Source organism: Erigeron canadensis, chromosome 8 (genome assembly GCF_010389155.1).
Source record: "Erigeron canadensis isolate Cc75 chromosome 8, C_canadensis_v1, whole genome shotgun sequence".
In the NCBI taxonomy this organism is placed as follows: domain Eukaryota; kingdom Viridiplantae; phylum Streptophyta; class Magnoliopsida; order Asterales; family Asteraceae; genus Erigeron; species Erigeron canadensis.
Window position 1 is genome coordinate 46709443 of NC_057768.1, and position 19717 is coordinate 46729159.

The following is a 19717-nucleotide window of genomic DNA, read 5'->3' on the forward strand; positions in this document are numbered from 1 at the left end:
CAGGTACAATACCTAGTTTAATATAATTAAGTATTAGGGTTTAACCACCGGATAACCAACTAATTTTTCCTTTTGTACTTGGTTGCCCAGTAAACATTTTTATTGATATATATTTCCCACAAACTTATAAAATTTGTACATGATTCACCAATTTTTGACCTGTTACCCTTGATAGTCAGTTAAATGCAATTTTCCTTTAATTAAATTGTGACGTAGATATTACGCGGGGAAAAAAACTAAAGAGTATAATCACCAGATTACCAACGAACTTTTGCATTTGTTAATGGTTGTCCAACAAACTTGTAAAATTTGTACATGGTTCACCGATTGTTGACCTGTTTACCGATTAATATCTTTTTAGGTGATCTCGCAATGATGTGTACTATTCAAACATTTGATATTAATTCCGAATCAACAAAGATATATATATATATATATATATATATATATATATATATATATATAGGGTGACTATCAAATGAGAATGGAATTAAAATGAGAACAAATGAGAACACTTAAAAACTACATTTTGATGCATTAAAAGTCCATAAAACTGAAATAGTGCTTAACTAATTATCATTATTTAAGTGTTTAACAACACATTGATCCGTCAAAATCGAAAAAATCATGTTTTTTGTTGGATTGATCATTTTGATGAATATGCATCCAAGATGGATGCACAAAACAAAAAACGTGATTTTTTCAATTTTGACGGATCAATGTGTTGTTAAATACTTAAATAATGATAATTAGTTAAGCACTATGTAGTTTTATGGACTTTTAATGCATCAAAATGATGTTTTTAAGTGTTCTCACCGTTCTTATTTTGAAAGTGTTCTCACTGGAATGTTACCCTATATATATAACCTAATCCCCCCCCCCTCTCCCCCCGCCCCGTGTTAGGGATATTAGATAACAAATAAGACATATTTTAGTTTATGGTTCATGCCAATTGGGGGAAAAGAGAACGAACATTTTATTCTTATATACATCTTTGGTGATTTGGATTCCATATCTTATTATTATTATTACACGTCATTATCAACTAATTAGTGCCATGACACCTAAAAAGAGGGTAATCGATAAACAAGGCATGAATTGGTGAAATATGTACAAAAGTTTTACAAGTTTGTTGGGCAACTATGTATAAATGGAAAAGTTCGTTAGTATTCTGGTGACTAAACTCTTTAATTTTTCTTCCACGTAATATCCACGACATAATTTTATCAAAGGAAATATTCATTAAACCGGCTATCAAGGGTAATATGTCAAATTTTAAGAGAGTGAGCTTACCACCAAAAGAGAGAAACCAGGCCTTCCATCCGTTAATCCTTGCTTGGCATTGGGCTTTAGTTAAGCCTACATCTTTATTTTGATTTGGTCACTTTCATTTTGAGCGTCTCATCTTCTCTATAGAAGCAAAACTCAAACGGCCGAAGGCGATCCCCATAACTACAGGTGTTAGGGATCGTTTGGTGTCAAAGGGCGAGTTCCTTTCTAGTCTTGCCCAAAAACTTTCTTAAATTGGTGAACCATGTACAAATTGTACAAGTTTGTGGGGCATATATATCAATAAAAATGTTTATTGGCAACTATGTACAAAAAAAAAAGTTTGTTGGTCATCCAGTAATTAAACCCTAAATATTATGTCTAAAAATATAACTAAGAAGAAAAAGTAAACACATGGTAAAAATAATAATGAAGATTAAGAAAAAGATATATACATGATGATCTGTATGTTAACAAATGGTTGAAGTAAGCTTAGACATATGTATACTTATTCATTACACCTTTTACCGTTTATATTATTTTGATTTGCTATCGTTTCAAAAATTATATCTTCGTTTAATTTTTTATTACTTGATTTTCTAACAAGTATTAGCAGTTATATATTAGAGTTTCTTGATATGTGTCAAGTAATATTATGATCCATTTTCCAATATAATTTATTTTTCATAATTGATTTTTTTACAAATAATTAATAACAAAAAGTTTTGTATCTGATAATAGTATGAATTAACCTTATGTTATGATTTATAACTATAAACTTGATGATATATAATCAAGGTTGAAAAATATGGTTATTATAGTTTAATGTGAATCATTTAAATGAGCTTATCGGAAATATTTTAACATACAACCATTATCATGATATGAAAAATGTATGATGAGTTTTGTACATCAACTACACATTAGCAAAATAAATATTAAATTTTTGCTTTCAATTCAACATATATAATATCATGATAGATCAAATTGTGTTTTATAGGGTGGCTCACATCGATGCATAAAAGGAATCTTGGAACATCCGGGTTAAAATCGTCTTACTTTGGAAGGAGGCGTATAAGTACAACCCAAAAATGTCCCATTTGAGTATCTCTTTGATGAAGGAGACGTTACGAAAATCAATAACTTCGCTATGGAGATTACATGCTTTTAGATTATTTTATGGATACCATGAATCCTTATAATTTTGTGACTATACGTCTATACGTAGTTAACTACTTTCTTACATTGGGCTAAACTTTTTAACTTTCAACCCAATGGAAAAAAACGCATATCGTAATGTGTAAAAATATAATCATTTGTGATACTACATAGAAACTAAAATATACTTGACAGTTGGATGGTCAAACCTTAGTCTTTAAAGTTATTTTATAATATGGTTAATTTATGGAAAAAAAAATAACCGGTTAATTGTAATTGTTCTTAATTTATTTATTATTGTGTAAGTTTATATAGGTTTTAAATATTTCTTATTAATATCATTGTACTAGCTTTTTATATGTACAAATATAATATTTTTGTAGGTTACCTCCACGTATTGAAGATCATGCCCTTTTGTACTTAGAAAATCGAGACAAAAAGAGACATTCACTAAAATGGCCATAACTTTTGCTACAGAGCTCCGATTTCGACGTGTGACCACTCGAAACGGCCGTGGGAAGAGGAACATCAAGTTGCAAACTGACAAAGGGTCAGTCTTCGGGCCCAAAAATGCTGTTTTCTAGTAGTTATTGACCTTTTTATTAGTTTTTCGGTGTTTTTTGGACTTTATTTTTGTAATAACTTTCGGCCCGCTTGTCTTTTAGGGCCCATTCGAATTTTACAGCTTTATTTATACTTTTGTAATCATGAGAACGTGATCAGTTTTCAGATAATAAAAAAATCATTTTTTTTCCTAATCACATGTGTATGTTCTAGTGTGAAATCCCTAAATTTCGGTATTCAGTTTGAATCAATGAAAATTTAGAAGAATTGTTTCTGAATATTCTTAGAATCAACAGGATCAATACAGGGGCGGAACGTAATTACAATCATAATTACGATATTTAGTGGATATAATATTTACAATATTTAGTTAAAAGTCTTGTTTAATACAGGGGCGGAACGTAATAGAGACTAGGGAGGGTTGTGGCCATCCCAGATTTGAGGTTGATGTAGTAGATATATTTTATGTTTTAGGGATATTTTCTGCCATTTTTACTATTATATGATTTTGTTTTTACGGTGAATGTAGTTTTAGAGTCACAGAATCCAAATGAACAAGATGATGTACAAGATAGAATTAGGGCCCACTTGATTTTATTATAGTTTTAGTTGTATGTACATATGGTCCTTCATATTAAAGTTAGTGTCATATAACTCCCTTGTAGAATTACTAATAACTTTAGTTTATTCATTTAAAGTAGAAAGAAAATCATTTATTTAAGTTTGATTAATTTTCTTAATGAATTTTTTTTTATACTTTAATTGTGTCTGGCCCTCCCAGTATAAAAATTCACGTTCCGCCAATGATATAATAAGAGGGTGTTTGAGATTGCGTTATAAAGTGATTATCTGATTATTACGTTTGTAAAATGCAAATAATCTAAAAAAGTGTATGTATGGAAAAATGATTATTGGCTATGAAAACGCAGTTTTAGAGAAGCATGTACCTACATGCTTTATGCTTTTTCAAAACGCAGTTTTGAAAACGCATAATTTATTTTGAAAACGCATATTTTGTTTTGTAATCGCAATACCAAACACCCCTAGGACATTGTTCAATTTGAAGAACTCAAGTAAGGCAATAAAGAGTTGCACTCTTAGTCGATATATACAAGAAATTAATTAATGTTTGAAGAAAAGTCATAGTTAAAAAGTCTTGTTTAATTAAATCATAATTACAATATTTAGCGGATATAATAAGACATTGTTCAATTTGAAGAACTCAAGTAAGGCAAGAAAGAGGTGCACTCATAACATAGAATTTCAAATTTGAAAAGTCTTGTTTGATCATGAAAGCTAACAGTTTTAAGCTTCTTTTTTTTCCCAAAAAAATGTAAACTACAACGTTCAAAGTTATATTCTGCGCCTAGCTTAGACTTTGTCTTACGTCACGTACTTCCATTTCAAATCGTATCTAGATATCTTAGACCGATCGACTAACTTCCTGCCTGTGCCCGCCTTTTCCATGCAGATATATATTGCATCATATCGATCCAGTTTTCTCCCATAATGTTCTTTGACTTATTCATGCATGTGCCGCGTATATGCATGCATCCTGCGTCGTAGCCTTGTCTTTTTCTCCCGCAATGCATATTGGTGTTCTGTTCCGCATGTTGTATTGAGTTTTGTTGGTCAAACTCAATTCTTCATCTTTTGCTTCTTTTTGAACCTTTTTTACATTTATTTTTATCGATTTCTATTACTCGACAATTCATCCAATAAAGACAATTTAATACTGTAACACCCCACGTTTACTTCCAAAAATGTAGTGTCACGATCGAACCAAAACAATAATACAAGAATGCTATTGAGACTTTTCTAATAAATTCAATACAACGAACGAGATCTTCAACCTTGATCTTCAACAATCCAACTTGCGCGGAAGCTAGCTAAAATCCAATTCACCTTTCTTATACCTGTTACAGGGAAAAAAAATTGCGGCTGAGTCAAACGCTCAGTGCGCGGATACATTGAAAGCAAAACGAATAGCAATATATTTTTGAACAAAGATTTCTATGAAACTAAATAATTATTTATAGATAGTGAATGATGAGTAATCTGATAACAAATGAGATATCTATAGGCTATAGCAATGAATCAAAGTACTTAGCTGAAATGAACTGAGAGGCCAATGGGGTGTGTCAAACTAGGTCCAAAATACCAATACTTGCATATCAAGTGTGTTAAATACAACAAACATTAACCAATACAATACATGGAAACATGGGACTGCAGATCCACATGACCAAACACAGGTGATCATAGTGTGTTGGCACACGCCACTATCCACAATCACAATCAATACACTATCTAGGATCTATCCTTACGTCCCCTAAAAACATTATATGGCCAACAAAAAGAAGATGTCGAGTAACCAATCACACTGTTATAGAAGTGTCACACCATTAGTGCCAGAATGATGTGCCTATGGTACCCTCATAGGTGGATAATAACCCGCATACCCAGAGTACAAACGATAAGGATATAATGTAAAAGGAATCACAGAGACTCAATGAGAGCATACAGTATTTATAATATGTCAAAGAAACAATAGGGCTAACTTTTGAAGTAAAATAGTTTATCACATCACAACTTATACAAATAAAACATTTTTGAGGCCTTAAAAGACAGAGTAACTTATACAAATAAATCATTTTAATAACAGAGTAACGCGAAACGAAAGGAATAAACGGAATACAAATCGTAATTTCAATATTTAAGTAAAATTCATAATCCGTACCTCAATAAGTGTCAAAAAGCTCCTAAAACAGATAACGATGCACCAACACTTTTAAACAGAATCGACACGAATAGTTTGGCTAACTTAGGCTATCCGGAGTGGTATTGCCGGAGGTTGGGCTACTTTCACCACATCGCGCCATGTGGCATCCTGGGTTGCTGGGGGTTACTTGGGAAAAAAAGAAAGAGTGATATTGCCTGAAAGGTGGGTTAAGTTAATGATTGATTTATATTTTGTTTTTTCTTTTTTGCCATTTAATATTAATTAAAAATACATAAAGTCTAAAAAAAAACAAAAGAAAAGGAAAGATGCACGTGGGTTACCTCGAATCCTCCCCTCTCCCTTGCAACCTCTGTGGGTTGCTTCATGTGTGGGTTGTTACCGCGGGGTGGTGTAGCCGGCAACTTGGGGGGAAATCTAGTGGATTGCTACCGGGTTTGCTACCACTCTGCTTAGCCTTAGAATTTTGTAATGATTGTATTATTATATATTTTCGGATAAAATCAGTGCTAGCATACGGGAGTTTTGAGAACCATATCAAGATAATTAATACGAGTATAAACTAGTTTCCTTATCTATGATAATTAAATTAAATATTAAATATAGTGTATATAAATAAATTGATTCATGATGCCAACAGGCTTTTAAAACCAATTATGTAGTTCAAAATAGCAGTAAGAACCAAAGTTATAAAAGGTTTTTCTATTGTAGGTTATACAGATCGACTAATATATTATATTTGAAAGAGTTCAAATTAATAATTATATCAAAAGTTAACATGCACAGGTTCTCAATGATTGATTATTTAGTTCATCTGCATTGTTCCATACATATACGCAAGTTTTCGTTTAGACGTACTCTCATCATGAATATATGTAGTTTAAACATCTTCAGCGACATGGCCGGCTATTAACTATAGGATCCGATTTCGCTAAGTTAACTATATATTTTAAGACCCGATCGAAACTATCGTTTAACTGTTTAAGTGTGAGTTAATATTAACAACGTACGTACGGCCATATATACTTAAGTGAAACAAAATATATATATATATATATATATATATGAAAGTTATTTTGAGAACTCTTAAAAAAAAAAAAACTCAGGAACCAATCTGGACCACTCATTTTCTTATATTTTCTCTCTCCTCCATTAAATAAGAAAATTCACCCAAATCATTTAAAATGTTTTATCTCACAAACCGTAAATCGTTAGACGAAACAAAAAACATGGGTAGTCTTATAATTTCATCCTCTTTCATTAGAGATCCAATTCGATATAATTTTGACGACTTTTTAATTTTCATTTTTTTTTCCCATCACGTTCATCCTACACATGTGTAGGTTTATCCTACACATGTGTAGGATCATTGTTTTCACATGTAAATTAATAAATGAACATATGTACACAACAATGAAGGTCAAGGGCGGAGCCCATCAATCTATGGCAGAGCCATGGTGGCCAAGGACGGAGCCCGTCAGTCCATGGCGGAGCCATAGCGGCTAAGGGCGGAGCCCGTTAGGTAGATCACCCCTCACTGGTCACCCCCTATGACCTATCACCCTCTATGACCTATCACCCCCACTAGCTTTGGTTTATGAATATCCTTAAGGGCGAAGCCCATTCTGAATCATAATTTTTGTTCAACCTACCCATGTGTAAGTTCAACCTACCCATGTGTAAGTTATGTGTAACTACAAAAAAAAACGAAAATTAAAAAGTCGTCAAAAGTATACCGAATTGGATCTCTAATGAAAGAGGACGAAATTTTAAGACTACCCATGCTTTTTGTTTCGTCTAACGATTTACGGTTTGTGAGTTAGAACATTTTGAATGATTTGAGTGAATTTTATTATTTAAATGAAGAGAGAGAAAGAGGGAAAGAATGTATGGTCCAGGTTCCTAAGTCCTTTTTTTTAGGAGTTCTCAAAATAACTCACCCCTATATATATATATATATATATTATATATATATATATATATATATATATATATATAGTGTCAATCAAATGAGAATAAACTTAAAATGAGAACAAATGAGAACACTTAAAAACTACATTTTGATGCATTAAAAGTTCATAAAACTGACATAGTGCATAACTAATTATCATTATTTAAGTGTTTAACAACACATGGAACCGTCAAAATCGAAAAAAATCACGTTTTTTCTTGGATGCATCATTTTGATAATATGCATCCAAGATGGATGCACAAAATAAAAAACGTGATTTTTTTGATTTTGAAGGATCAATGTGTTGTTAAACACTTAAATAATGATAATTTGTTATGCACTATGTTAGTTTTATGGACTTTTAATGCATCAAAATGATGTTTTTAAGTGTTCTTACCGTTCTTATTTTAAAAGTGTTCTCACCAGAGTGTTGGTCGAAAAGTACCTCCGTGGGTGAACGAATACAGGCTCCTTAATCCACCAGAAACGAACTTGAGATAGATCGAGTCGAAAGAACTCCCAACGACTTGCCGGCCACTTCCTACTATTATCTTCCTAAAAGCACACGCAAACACTCGCAAATCCTTCCGTTCTCGTAGATATATTTTTCCCACTTTTGTTATAAGTATAGTTATCACTCCATTTATTAGTATAAAGTTTTTGGTTGAGATAATTTCCGCTTTGTTTACATTTTGGTTCAAAACTATATATTATATTATTACGTAGTAACCATTACAAAAAAAATTCCATTTATTCTCACATTTGCTTTTAACAAGTGTGAAAAAATTGTTTAATTTGTTCACACTTAAAAAAGTGTAAAAAGTATTCACTTATAAAAATATAAAGAAATTTGAAAAGCTATAAGTTTTTCACACTTATATATGTGGAAAAAAAAGTTTCACGCATTTAAGTGTGTAAAAGTATCTTAATTATTCAAACTTAAAAGTGTGAAGATTAATTTGTAACACTAAATTTTTTCCAAGAGAAGTGTAAAGAATTTAGGTGATACAATATAACTTTCACACTTTTAAATGTGAATATGCATGTTTGACATTTGTTCACACTTTTGAGTGTGAACTTTTTCTTTCCACATATATAAGTGTGAAAAAATTATAAATTTTTAAATTTCTTCACACTTTTAAATGTGTATACTTTTTAAACATTTTTAAGTGTGAACAAATTAAGAAGTTTTTTCACACCTCTTAAAAATAAGTGTGAATATATGACATTTTTGTTGTAGTGAACACATATAAACTCTGGTATTATAAATACTATACTAAGGCTATCTCCAATGAAGTGCCCTTGGGTGCCAGATATCCTTTGCCGTTGAAGCTTGTCCAAAACTAAGGATTTTTTAAAGGATGCCCTTACCCCCTTATTTGTCTTTACCTAATATATTTTTGTTTTTAGTGGAGGTAAAAAGATATGTAAGGATATATAAAGATGTTTGTATGGTTGGAGATAAAATTATAAAATTTGAAGAATTTGTAAGGATGTATAAGGATTTGTAAGGACATGATGTGGCAGTCCTTAACATTGGAGATAGGCTAAGTAGTAAAATTCCTTAAAAACCATACAAAACAAAACAAGTATGAATAGTTTGGCTAACTTAGAATTTGAGTATTAGAATGTGCCATGAATCCTTTGGCTTTTAATTGCTTCATTATTACCAATTCGTCATTATATATATAACAATCCAAAAGTCGGATGCTATAGTAGTGGGTCGGGTCATCGGTACTGTAGCAACTCGCTACTGTTTCAACTCGACCCGGTACTGTATTAACTCAACCTGGTACTCTAGCAAGTCGACTCGGTACAGTAGCAACTCGACCCGGTACAGTGCGAGTCGCTACTATTTCAACTCAAAGTTGGCACTGTAGCAAGTCGAATTTGTAGCAACAAACAAATATGCAGGATGAACAACAAGATATGTACTTACAAAAACAATACTTCCGTAACCACCACCGGTAAAACTCACTGCTAGGAGCAACGGCGGCGGCGAATCTGGCAACATCATTATAATGAACATCCATAGATCTAAACTATAAAAAAGGGGGAAAAAATTCCAAAAAGAAAGTACTATACAGAAAGCGGGATTTAACCACTTCGGAACAACCATCGCCACAAAGAGATGTTCATTATCAACAATTAATAGATGATATCTCCAACATTCCAGCCGCCTGGATCCGCGGATTTCGATGAGGGCGGCAGCGGCGGCTCGGAATAACCAATTACTCCGCCTCTAGACGTCATCATCGTCTATATCATCATGGTCACATATATGGCGACGCCCACCCGGAATAACCACTTACTCCACCGCAAAATCTCATCAATCTTTAAAATCATCATGATCACATGTTCGAGTGATCGGAAACCCACTTTTTCACCATCAAAAAATGTCGTTAAAGTTTTTCAAACTTCAGGTTTGAAAGCAAAAATACTGTGTATTTATGTGTTTGAGAGACACATACATATATGTGTGATAATATTAAGAAAACAAAAAAAAAAACATACTTGTATAGCTGGTGAGGAGTTAGGAGGTGGGTGGGTACTACGTGGAGCCTTTTCTTCTGATGCGTGTTAGTTTTGATTTTTTTTTTTCTTTTCAATTTTGGTTTTTAATTTAATTCTAAAATTTGTTGTTGGGTTTTTCTGTGCCAGTTTTTTCGATATCAGATGTGTTATACTATGAGCCAAAACATTTCATTTTATATTGTAAACAATTTGTTTATAAATACTACTAAAATTAGTAGGTAAACATCAAAGTATCAAAATCAATTGTGTCATAAAAAATATATTTCACGTAAATAAAATGGTTTATAAGAACTATAAATTAATAAGTAAACAATGTTTTATAATTTGATAAATTTTCTAGTTATTATACGACTAACATATGTTATTTACTAGCAAACTTTCAAAATCCAACTTTATATTATAAAAAAGGTAGGATGGACAAACCACTTAAAAATATTTCGTTGGCTCATCCTAAGTACTCCGTTGTTGATCAATTTGTGTACTTCGCCATAAGTTAACTATAAACTAACTTTGTTTACGTCAAAGATATAGACAACAAAAGTACTAAAACACATAAAATTGGGATCCCGGGCAACGCCGGGGTATCCCACTAGTTGTTGAATAATTCAAATGGAAAAGTTTCACGCTTAAATAATAAGATGTTTTGAGATTTGACATGGAAAAAATTAATCATCCTAAAATCTGACCATCAAAACCTACACATGTATATTGATTGTATTCCCTTAACTCCATTTTATAATCTCAATCTTTTAATTTTTACAATTTTACACATGTCATGCATGACCCAATAGTCCAATTTTTTTTTTATTTTAAGAAAACTGATTAAGAAGATATATCATTTTCCTTTTCACATACAAATATATATACATATTCTGCTTTGAATGTTTTTTTCCAGAGAATGAAATCTTCATTCGATAAACATTTAAAATATGTTTGACAAAGTTAGTTGAAGTTAGTTATAATAACACGTAAATTATACATATTTTACAGGCCGGTGCAGAAGGAAAAAACATCATTTATAGAAAATAAGATGAACCAAACATTAACGAAATCAGACCAGCAAACTTACACGCACCATTAAATTATGTGTACAGTTTCTTGGTTTTTTTAAATAACACAGTAGTAATTTGGGATATGAGTACTGATAAGTAGCTGAGGCGGAAGATAATTTTATTGGTCAACTTAATTAGATTAACAAATGATAGTAGAGAGATGCTGGGAGCTAGCTATGAAATTCAAAGATATCCCTAATAGTTAATCAAGACAAATTAAGGATCAGAGAGAAAATAACGAGATATAAAATCATATATAGTGTTTTGACCAACTGATACCTATAAGAAATTAATAGAACTACATTATTGAATTGAATAAAACACTATTTAGAAAAAACGAACGTGAAGTTCCTAGGATCACAATTCATCTAAACATATATAGTTAAATTCAAAGCAAAGTGGTATTAACATATATTCGACACACGTAATTAACCTAGTTAGCTAGCTAGTTTCACATAAATGCAGAGCCAATGAATTCAACCTTAAGTTAATTTGAAGTTTCTAACCCATCGATCTTTACCTATATATAAACAACTCTTTGTATCACCTTACATATATTCAACCCACAATTGCAAATTAATATGACAATATTCTCAACCATTATCTCTTGTTTGCTTCTTTTGCCTTTTGTTTTCCAGATTGCCAATGCCGCAGTCTTTGACATTCAAAACAATTGTCCATACACCGTTTGGGCTGGTGCTGTGCCTGGAGGGGGACGGCAGCTTAATTCGGGCCAGTCTTGGTCTTTAAACGTCCCAGCTGGCACCCAAGGAGGCCGTATATGGCCACGAACCAATTGCAACTTTGATGGTTCTGGTCAAGGACGGTGTGAAACCGGTGACTGCAATGGTCTCCTCGAGTGTCAAAACTATGGTACACCACCTAACACCCTAGCCGAGTTTGCCTTGAATCAGTTCAATGATCTTGATTTCATTGACATATCTCTTGTCGACGGATTCAACTTGGCATTGGAATTTAGTCCCACTTCTAGTGGGTGCACTCGGGGCATAGTGTGTAGTGCAGACATCAACGGGCAGTGCCCTAACGAGTTACGGGCTCCTGGTGGGTGCAATAACCCCTGTACCGTGTTCAAGACCGATGAATATTGTTGCACCTCTGGAACTTGCAGCCCAACTAATTATTCAATGTTTTTCAAAGAGCGGTGTCCCGATGCTTATAGCTATCCTAAGGATGATGCCACCAGTACATTTACCTGCCCCGGAGGAACCAACTATAAAGTCGTCTTTTGCCCTTAATCAATCCATCATCCGGCCGACCACTTTCTTAATTAAGAATATATATATATATAATATAGTTGCTCTTAATATATGTACAAGTGTATAACAATAACAAATGTATACTGTATAGGATAAGATGATATTCTAATGCAGGGTACGTTCACGATCTTCGGTATGAATGTTACAAAGTTATATCATCATGTAAAAGGTATTATCATTTTCAATCTTATTAATCTCAGAATTATTGGACTATATTATATGTAGTATGTGATATGATTGTTGGTACTGATGTTGAGAATTTTATAAGAGGATCATATATAATGTTAATTACCTTGTTTTCCTTGGCAACTTAATTTCTCCGTTTATTTGATAATATATGTCACCTTTTCGACTTAATACTAATGACTTAATTAGTGTATATATACTCAGCTCCTTCCTAAACATGATTAATATCAGTATGATATATCATATATGGCCGGATTGATCAGTCGGTATTGAGTGATCAAAACTTGTCGAGTATGAATACAACTATGAATTTATATGAAACATATATACATGCATATCGAGATTCTTCAAATCCTAGTAGCAAATGTTAATCTTGACACTGATGATGTTTCATGCCCGTTATGCCACCATAATGCTGAATCTATTGATGAACATCTATACATACTCGCATCGTACTCTCTCCATCCAGCTAGCGTAGATATTACTATATATTAGATATAGTTGGTTTCATATGATTAGATATGCTTATTGCTAAACCAAAGATGTTGGTAGAGTGGATTCATGCTTATCAGTTAATTTCCATCTATAGATTTGAAAGAATTTTGGAAGCTACCCATGTTTTGTGTGATGGCCGGTAATCGCTTTGGGATATGAGCACATATATAAATCAGGTTGTTCACCGGATTAATGTTGATGACGTGTTCCAATCCATTGTTTCTATTTCTTAATTATTGTGGGATTTTAATAATCATGACATGAAAACTAGTTCTCATGACTTTTATGGGTAATGTATACTTTTTGTAATTGTAATGTTCTTATTAATGTCAATATAGCTAGGCCTCTTGTGGCCGGAAACATATTCAATGGTTAAAAAGAGCGCTATCACTGACTTTTCTTGGTCAGCTACCAGTGTCAAACAAACTAATGCCATGGTTCATGATGCATGGTTTAAAATAAAAAGTTTCAGATGTGGATCAATTCAACTAATGTTAATTTGTTCGGAGACACAGGGCTATATTGACATTAATTGTGTCGATTTGGTCATTATGCAATTGATTAAACTCGCCACGGAGACTTTTTCTCTCATTCTTATTGAACTACACCAACACACGTCATTATATTTCAATTTCAATTCATGGAAATTTACAAGCTAACAAACTCCATGATGATATATACTGGGTTAATTTTGATGGTTCGGTTCAAGTCAGATAGGCTCAGAGATTAGGTCATTAAACAGTCAATGGTTTGGGTTTGAACGACTTTAAATAACATACCGGTTGGTTAAAGGCATGTTCAAAGAAATAATGGTATACGCCTGTTGTTAAGGCAATTTAGTAGTTATTAATTGTTTTTAAATTAGTTAAATTCATAAAAGATTACCTACTTTTTAAAAGTGTTGGTAAAAAAATTGTATTTTCATTTTGAATATTAAAAGAATAAATGTTATCAAAACTTAACACAAAAAAAAAAGTAAATATCGTTTATTTTTTTTGTTTAGTCTTTCATTACATGTCAACGTGACCTAATATGTCATAAATAATACATGTGGATTGCTAACTTGACATTACATGTCATCATCATTTTCTTCAACTTTTCTTCGGTGAAAACTTTGAGAAAACCTGTGACAATCATGTTGTCAAGCTGGAACCGGACCAATTAAGTTCGCACTACAAACAATATTGTATTTGTTCACACTTTTAAATGAGTGTAAACAAATTAAAAATTTTGTCACGCTTTTTAGTTTGTAGCAATATATTGAATTAAAAGTGTGTGAAAATTTCTCCACACTAAAAAGTGTATAGAAATAAAAGTTCACACTTTTTAGTGTGAACTTTCATAATTATTTTGTCACACTCCATTTGTCCACGGTAACTAAAAAAGTTACCATCAACAAATGAGGTGTGACAAAATAAGTATGAAAGTTCACACTAAAAAGTGTAAACTTTTATTTATACACACTTTTTAGTGTGGAGAAATTTCTATACACTTTTAAGAGTATATTACACTTTTCGTCCCTAAAGTTGGCACGTTTTTCACTTTTCGTCCCTTAAGTGAAAAAATTACAATTTTGACCTTAAAGTTGGCAGATTTCTTCAATCATCGTCCCTCGCCAAACGTCGTTAAGTTTTGGCCGTTAAGTCGGACACATGCAAAACACGTGAAGGACTGAAACTGCAAAAAAGGACAAGTTCAGGGACGAAAACTGAAATTTACTTTTCTGTTGTCATCATCTTCATTTTCTCCGGCTGACTTTTGTCGGAAAATTCGCCGGAAAACTTAAAATGCCGATATCTCACTCGTTTCTTCGATTTAGACCACGAAACATTCACCAAACTTCTCAAAATTAATTTCTGCACGAATCCTAACCAAAAGATTTCAGATTCAACACTTGCCGGAAAATTCAAAATACCCATAACATGGATTTTGAGCAATCTTTCTGTACGATTTAGCTTGTTCCAAAAATGCAATATTTCTGTTTTCGCAAATAAGTCCATGTTGGATTAGGTGTATGTGTTCCTCACTAAGACACCAATGGTGGGTCTCATTTTTTATTCCATAAGCTCTGCACCATAAAAAAAAAAGTACAAAATGGGGAGAGACCTTCATGTGGGTTCGGTTTTTGTCAATGAGGCAAAGACATAAGATCGAAAAATTAGAAATATATACAAAGAGGGACGAAATGACCAGGAGGCCTGACAAGCCCCTGCAACTCAAATATTTCAGATCAAAAATTCCGATCATCATCACCTGATTCTTAGTTTATGTAATAGAAGTTCAAAGCAATTTACAGTTTGTCATTTGGTTGCTTATAGCTCTTGTTTTATATTTTGTATAGAAACTTTAAATCCGTTGTTCGTGAAATCCTTAAGTCGAAATCTCATTCTAAAAGTTGTTACAAGTTTACTATTGATATCTAGTATTGTGTTAAGTTTCATAGCGATTCGTTACCTTTCATTTTTGCCGATTTAGTTAGATGTTAGTTTCATCGTAAGGTTTTCGATATAGTTTACTGGTCAATCGTTAAGGTTATTAAGTTATTACAATAGTTAGATTAGTAGATTGAGGTATAAAGAATTCGGGTGTGACAACCGATTCATTGGATCTCGTTTCGGTTATAAGTTATTCGCACTCAAAGTTGTCAGTTCATACAAGTTTCATGCTAGTTTGTTGAGTTTTTTGGTCAACTGGTCTTGGTTACAATTTCATTTACGACGCTTTTCATTTACATTTCATAAAATATCGACATTTTAATATTTTTTGGTTAGGATTCGTGCGGAAATTAATTTTGAGAAGTTTGGTGGTGGTTTTGTGGTCTAATTCAAAGAAACGAGTGAGATATCGGTTTTTAAGTTTTCTGGCGAATTTTCCGACGAAAGTCAGCCAGAGAAGATGAAGATGATGACAACAGAAAATTAAATTTCAGTTTTCGTCCCTGAACTTGTCATTTTTTGCAGTTTCATTCCCTCACGTGTTTTGCACGTGCCCGACTTAACGGCTGAAACTTAACGACGTTTGGCGAGGGGCGATGATTGAAAAAATTAGTCAACTTTAAGGTCAAAATTGTAATTTTTTCACTTAAGAGACGAAAAGTGAAAAACGTGTCAATTTCAGGGACGAAAAGTGTAATTTACTCCACTTTTAATTCAATATATTTCTACACACTAAAAAGCATGACAAAATTTTTAATTTGTTCGCACTCACTTAAAAGTATAAACAAATGCAATATTGTTTGTAGTGTCGGTAGCTTTCAAGCTATATTCAAATTTCAAGTTAGTTACAGTATATGGGTTTCTTGAGCGGGGTCCTACTCTCATTTAGGTCATTAGGTGGTAAGATAAAATCATGAAGTTAACAACCAACAACCTAAAACAAGTAAACAGCCAATAGCCCAATAGTTTGCTTGATAATTAAGGCCCACTTGATATTGAAACTTTCTAGGCCACAGCGGAGACTTTAACCCATTTTTATAAGCCTAAAAGAACCCAACTTCTTTAATTTGACAAAAGAACACTTTAGCACAAATATGAAATATCATATTTAAATTTAAATGCTTATTATTCTTGTTTATGTGAGTTTAACAAAAATAAATAAATAGTTGAGACTAAGATATAATGTTACGTCATTTTTCAGGATCTATCAGTATTATTTGTATTTGTTTTTTACTAGTTCATGTACATGCAATTTCATTTTTCACCATTTTGTATATCTCCTATAGGATCTTGCCAAAAAATTAATATTATAAAAAATTTAGAATTCTTATTATTGCTTTTGTCACAATTAATTCAAATCAAAAGTCTTTTCCAATAACTGTAAATAGGAATTTAGTAGCAAAACTTTCTTCACTCTTTACAATAATTAAGCGATCGTTTAAAGTTATTTTCTTTTAAAGGAAAAACGGATAAATGGCAAACGCCTCTAACTTTGATGTGCCCACAAGTCCTCTCACCACATTTGCATGTGACAAGATTTGAATACATGACCCCTAGGAATAAACCACAATGTGGAAAGTTCCTAACCACTGGGTTATCACCCCAATGGCCGATCGTTTAAATTTTACTTCATGTAAGAAAGAATTTTTCTTTTGTTTTATTCCTTAACAATAGAATTGTTTAAATCATATTCGTTCATTTGTTTACGACTTTACGGATAAAGATATACTCTCTATATTGTGTACTGCTAGCTAGTCCTCTAAACGAGCATATAGACAATAGACTAGCTTAAATTCGTCCAGTTTTATTTGAGAGAGAGAGGGAGAGCGCTTCCGCGAGCTCGACTTGACTCGTGAGTATTCTAGCTTGTAGGCTCAATCTTTACTTGTTCGTTAATAGGAGTATATATTTCCATTTTTTTTAAATAAGATATTCGTTAATTAAGTTTGATCTCGAAAACCTAATCAAATCTGAAATTAATTTGGGCTCGAACTCACTTACTTATCAATCGAGATCCAAATAACTAGACTTGGCTCAAGCCAAGCTTTCATTTCTTTACACCCCAATCGTATTATAGTCTACTCGTTTATTAGTGGTAAGAAAAGAAATTAATTACAACACCTTAATTTAATTTGTTACCTTATATTATTAAAACACCAAATTAAGATCGAGACTCTTACATCAAGATATATTTACCATCTAGATTAACTTATACATTAATGCATCATGGTGCATTTATTTCATTATTTATATATATATATATGGATCGAGCCACTGCACCTCTTTAATAAACAGATGGTTTTAAGAAGGGCAAAATATAACATCATAGTTGGTTCCGCTCGGACAAGAAAACGTAGCAGTTTTGTCAGCTTTGTAGCTATAAACATCTGGGCAACGTTCCTTGAAAAAGTTTGACAGAGGAGTTGGCTGACAATTTTCTATAAACTGTCCGAGACAACAATCCTTATCACTCTTGGTCACAGTACATGGGTGATTGCACCCACCACGAGTCCGTAACTGGGCAGGACACTCACCATTGATGTTCGCGTTACATTTAATACCTCGGGTACACCCACCGGAATTGGGGCTAAATTGCATTGGCAAATTGAACCCGTCGATAATAGAAATGTCAAAGTAATCATAATCTGCGTATTGCTTAAGAGCAAACTCGGCTACTGTGTTTGGTGTTGCACCAAATGATTTGCATTCAAGGACGCCGTTGCAATCACCAGTCACACAACTACCTCGACCTGACCCGTCAAAGTTGCATTCGGTACGTGGCCATATACGGGCTGTTGTTGTGCCCGGTGCAACTTCTAAAAGCCATGATTGGCCTGGATCAAGGCGTTTGCCTCCACCAGTTGGCACGGCACCAGCCCAAACGGTTTGTCCACAGTTGTTTTTAATGTTGAACAATGTTGCATTGGCTAAGTGAAAAACAAGTGGTGTCAAGAGAAGGAAAGCGGAAATAGTGAAGGATGTCATTGTATGTGGTTTTGGTGTGTTACAAGTGAGATATATCGCTTGGTTTATATAGGACAAAGATCGGTTAGAATTTTGTATATAGGTGAAAAGAAATTAAGGCACCTTCGTCGGCTATTCATGTTTGTCGTGTAATTTGTTTCCAAATTCCAATAGCTAGGTCGTAGTTAGTTAGCATTAATTATATGTGGAATATGTTAGCATTTTCCTTGTACTCCGGTATTTGCATCGTGGAGGCAAAGGCAACCCAATGTCCAAATGAGTGGTGCACAAGGTGATAAGCAAAACATGATGTTTGCACAGAAAAAATTACCGTTACAATTCCAGTACCAGATGGTTTTGTTTTAAAACTAAATTATTATCTCGTGTTTACAATATAGTGATTTATTTACCTTAAATAATGATTTATTTACAACATAGTACAACTTTTATAACATAGTATAAAATACATATGTGGTAAAAATACAACTTTTGTGATATCACTTTGTTTCCGTAATAACAAATTAATACAGAGTAAAATATTATATTGATATTTACAGAACATAGTTGATTGGTATAGACCCTGAAGTATTTTTTAAGATAAATTAAGTTAAAAATGAAAGTTTGACTAAAATTTCTATGATTATTAAAAAATTGATCAAACACACTGTAATTTAAACCTAACACAATATGTTTTTTAAAACAAAAAAAAACCCATCGGGTTAAGTTTCAAATCACAATGTGTTTTTGATGTGCGTGAAAACCAGTTAAATACACTGTGATTTGAAACTTAACAAAATGTGTTTTTAGAAAACAGATTGTGTTAAGTTCAGATCACAATGTGTTTTCGTCAGTTTTCTAATTTCACGAAAATTTTAGTTTTCAAATGATTACACTTAATAGCTTTTTAAAATAAGCTTACTCATTGATGCACTTTGATAAAGTTTCTAAAATAAAGGCAAGCTATCTTATTCATACTCTTAAACAACAAGAATATCTAAGACATAACCCAATCAGAAACCGAACCTTTATGCATTGTTATAAATGTGAGAAGTGAAACTTAAATCCTGATGAAAAAATGCAAGATATTTTTC

General features: G+C 32.7%; 2 protein-coding genes across 2 annotated transcripts; one reads left to right on the forward strand and one right to left on the reverse strand.

The window, feature by feature from the left end:
- Positions 1-11808: 11808 nt before the first annotated feature.
- On the forward strand, positions 11809-12759 carry LOC122578778 (thaumatin-like protein). Its single transcript, XM_043750812.1, has one exon. The coding sequence runs from the start codon at positions 11851-11853 to the stop codon at positions 12523-12525; it is 675 nt and encodes a 224-aa protein (XP_043606747.1). The 5' UTR covers positions 11809-11850; the 3' UTR covers positions 12526-12759.
- A 5025-nt stretch (positions 12760-17784) lies between these two features.
- On the reverse strand, positions 17785-18654 carry LOC122578386 (protein P21-like). Its single transcript, XM_043750335.1, has one exon. It carries the CDS (start codon positions 18645-18647, stop codon positions 17964-17966), a length of 684 nt encoding a protein of 227 aa, XP_043606270.1. The 5' UTR covers positions 18648-18654; the 3' UTR covers positions 17785-17963.
- Between the last annotated feature and the right edge of the window lie 1063 nt (positions 18655-19717).

Excerpts from the sequence above, each read along its gene's own strand:
- LOC122578778 (XM_043750812.1), top strand. The coding sequence starts at position 11,851 with ATGACAATATTCTCAACCATTATCTCTTGTTTGCTTCTTTTGCCTTTT.
- LOC122578386 (XM_043750335.1), bottom strand. The coding sequence starts at position 18,647 with ATGACATCCTTCACTATTTCCGCTTTCCTTCTCTTGACACCACTTGTT.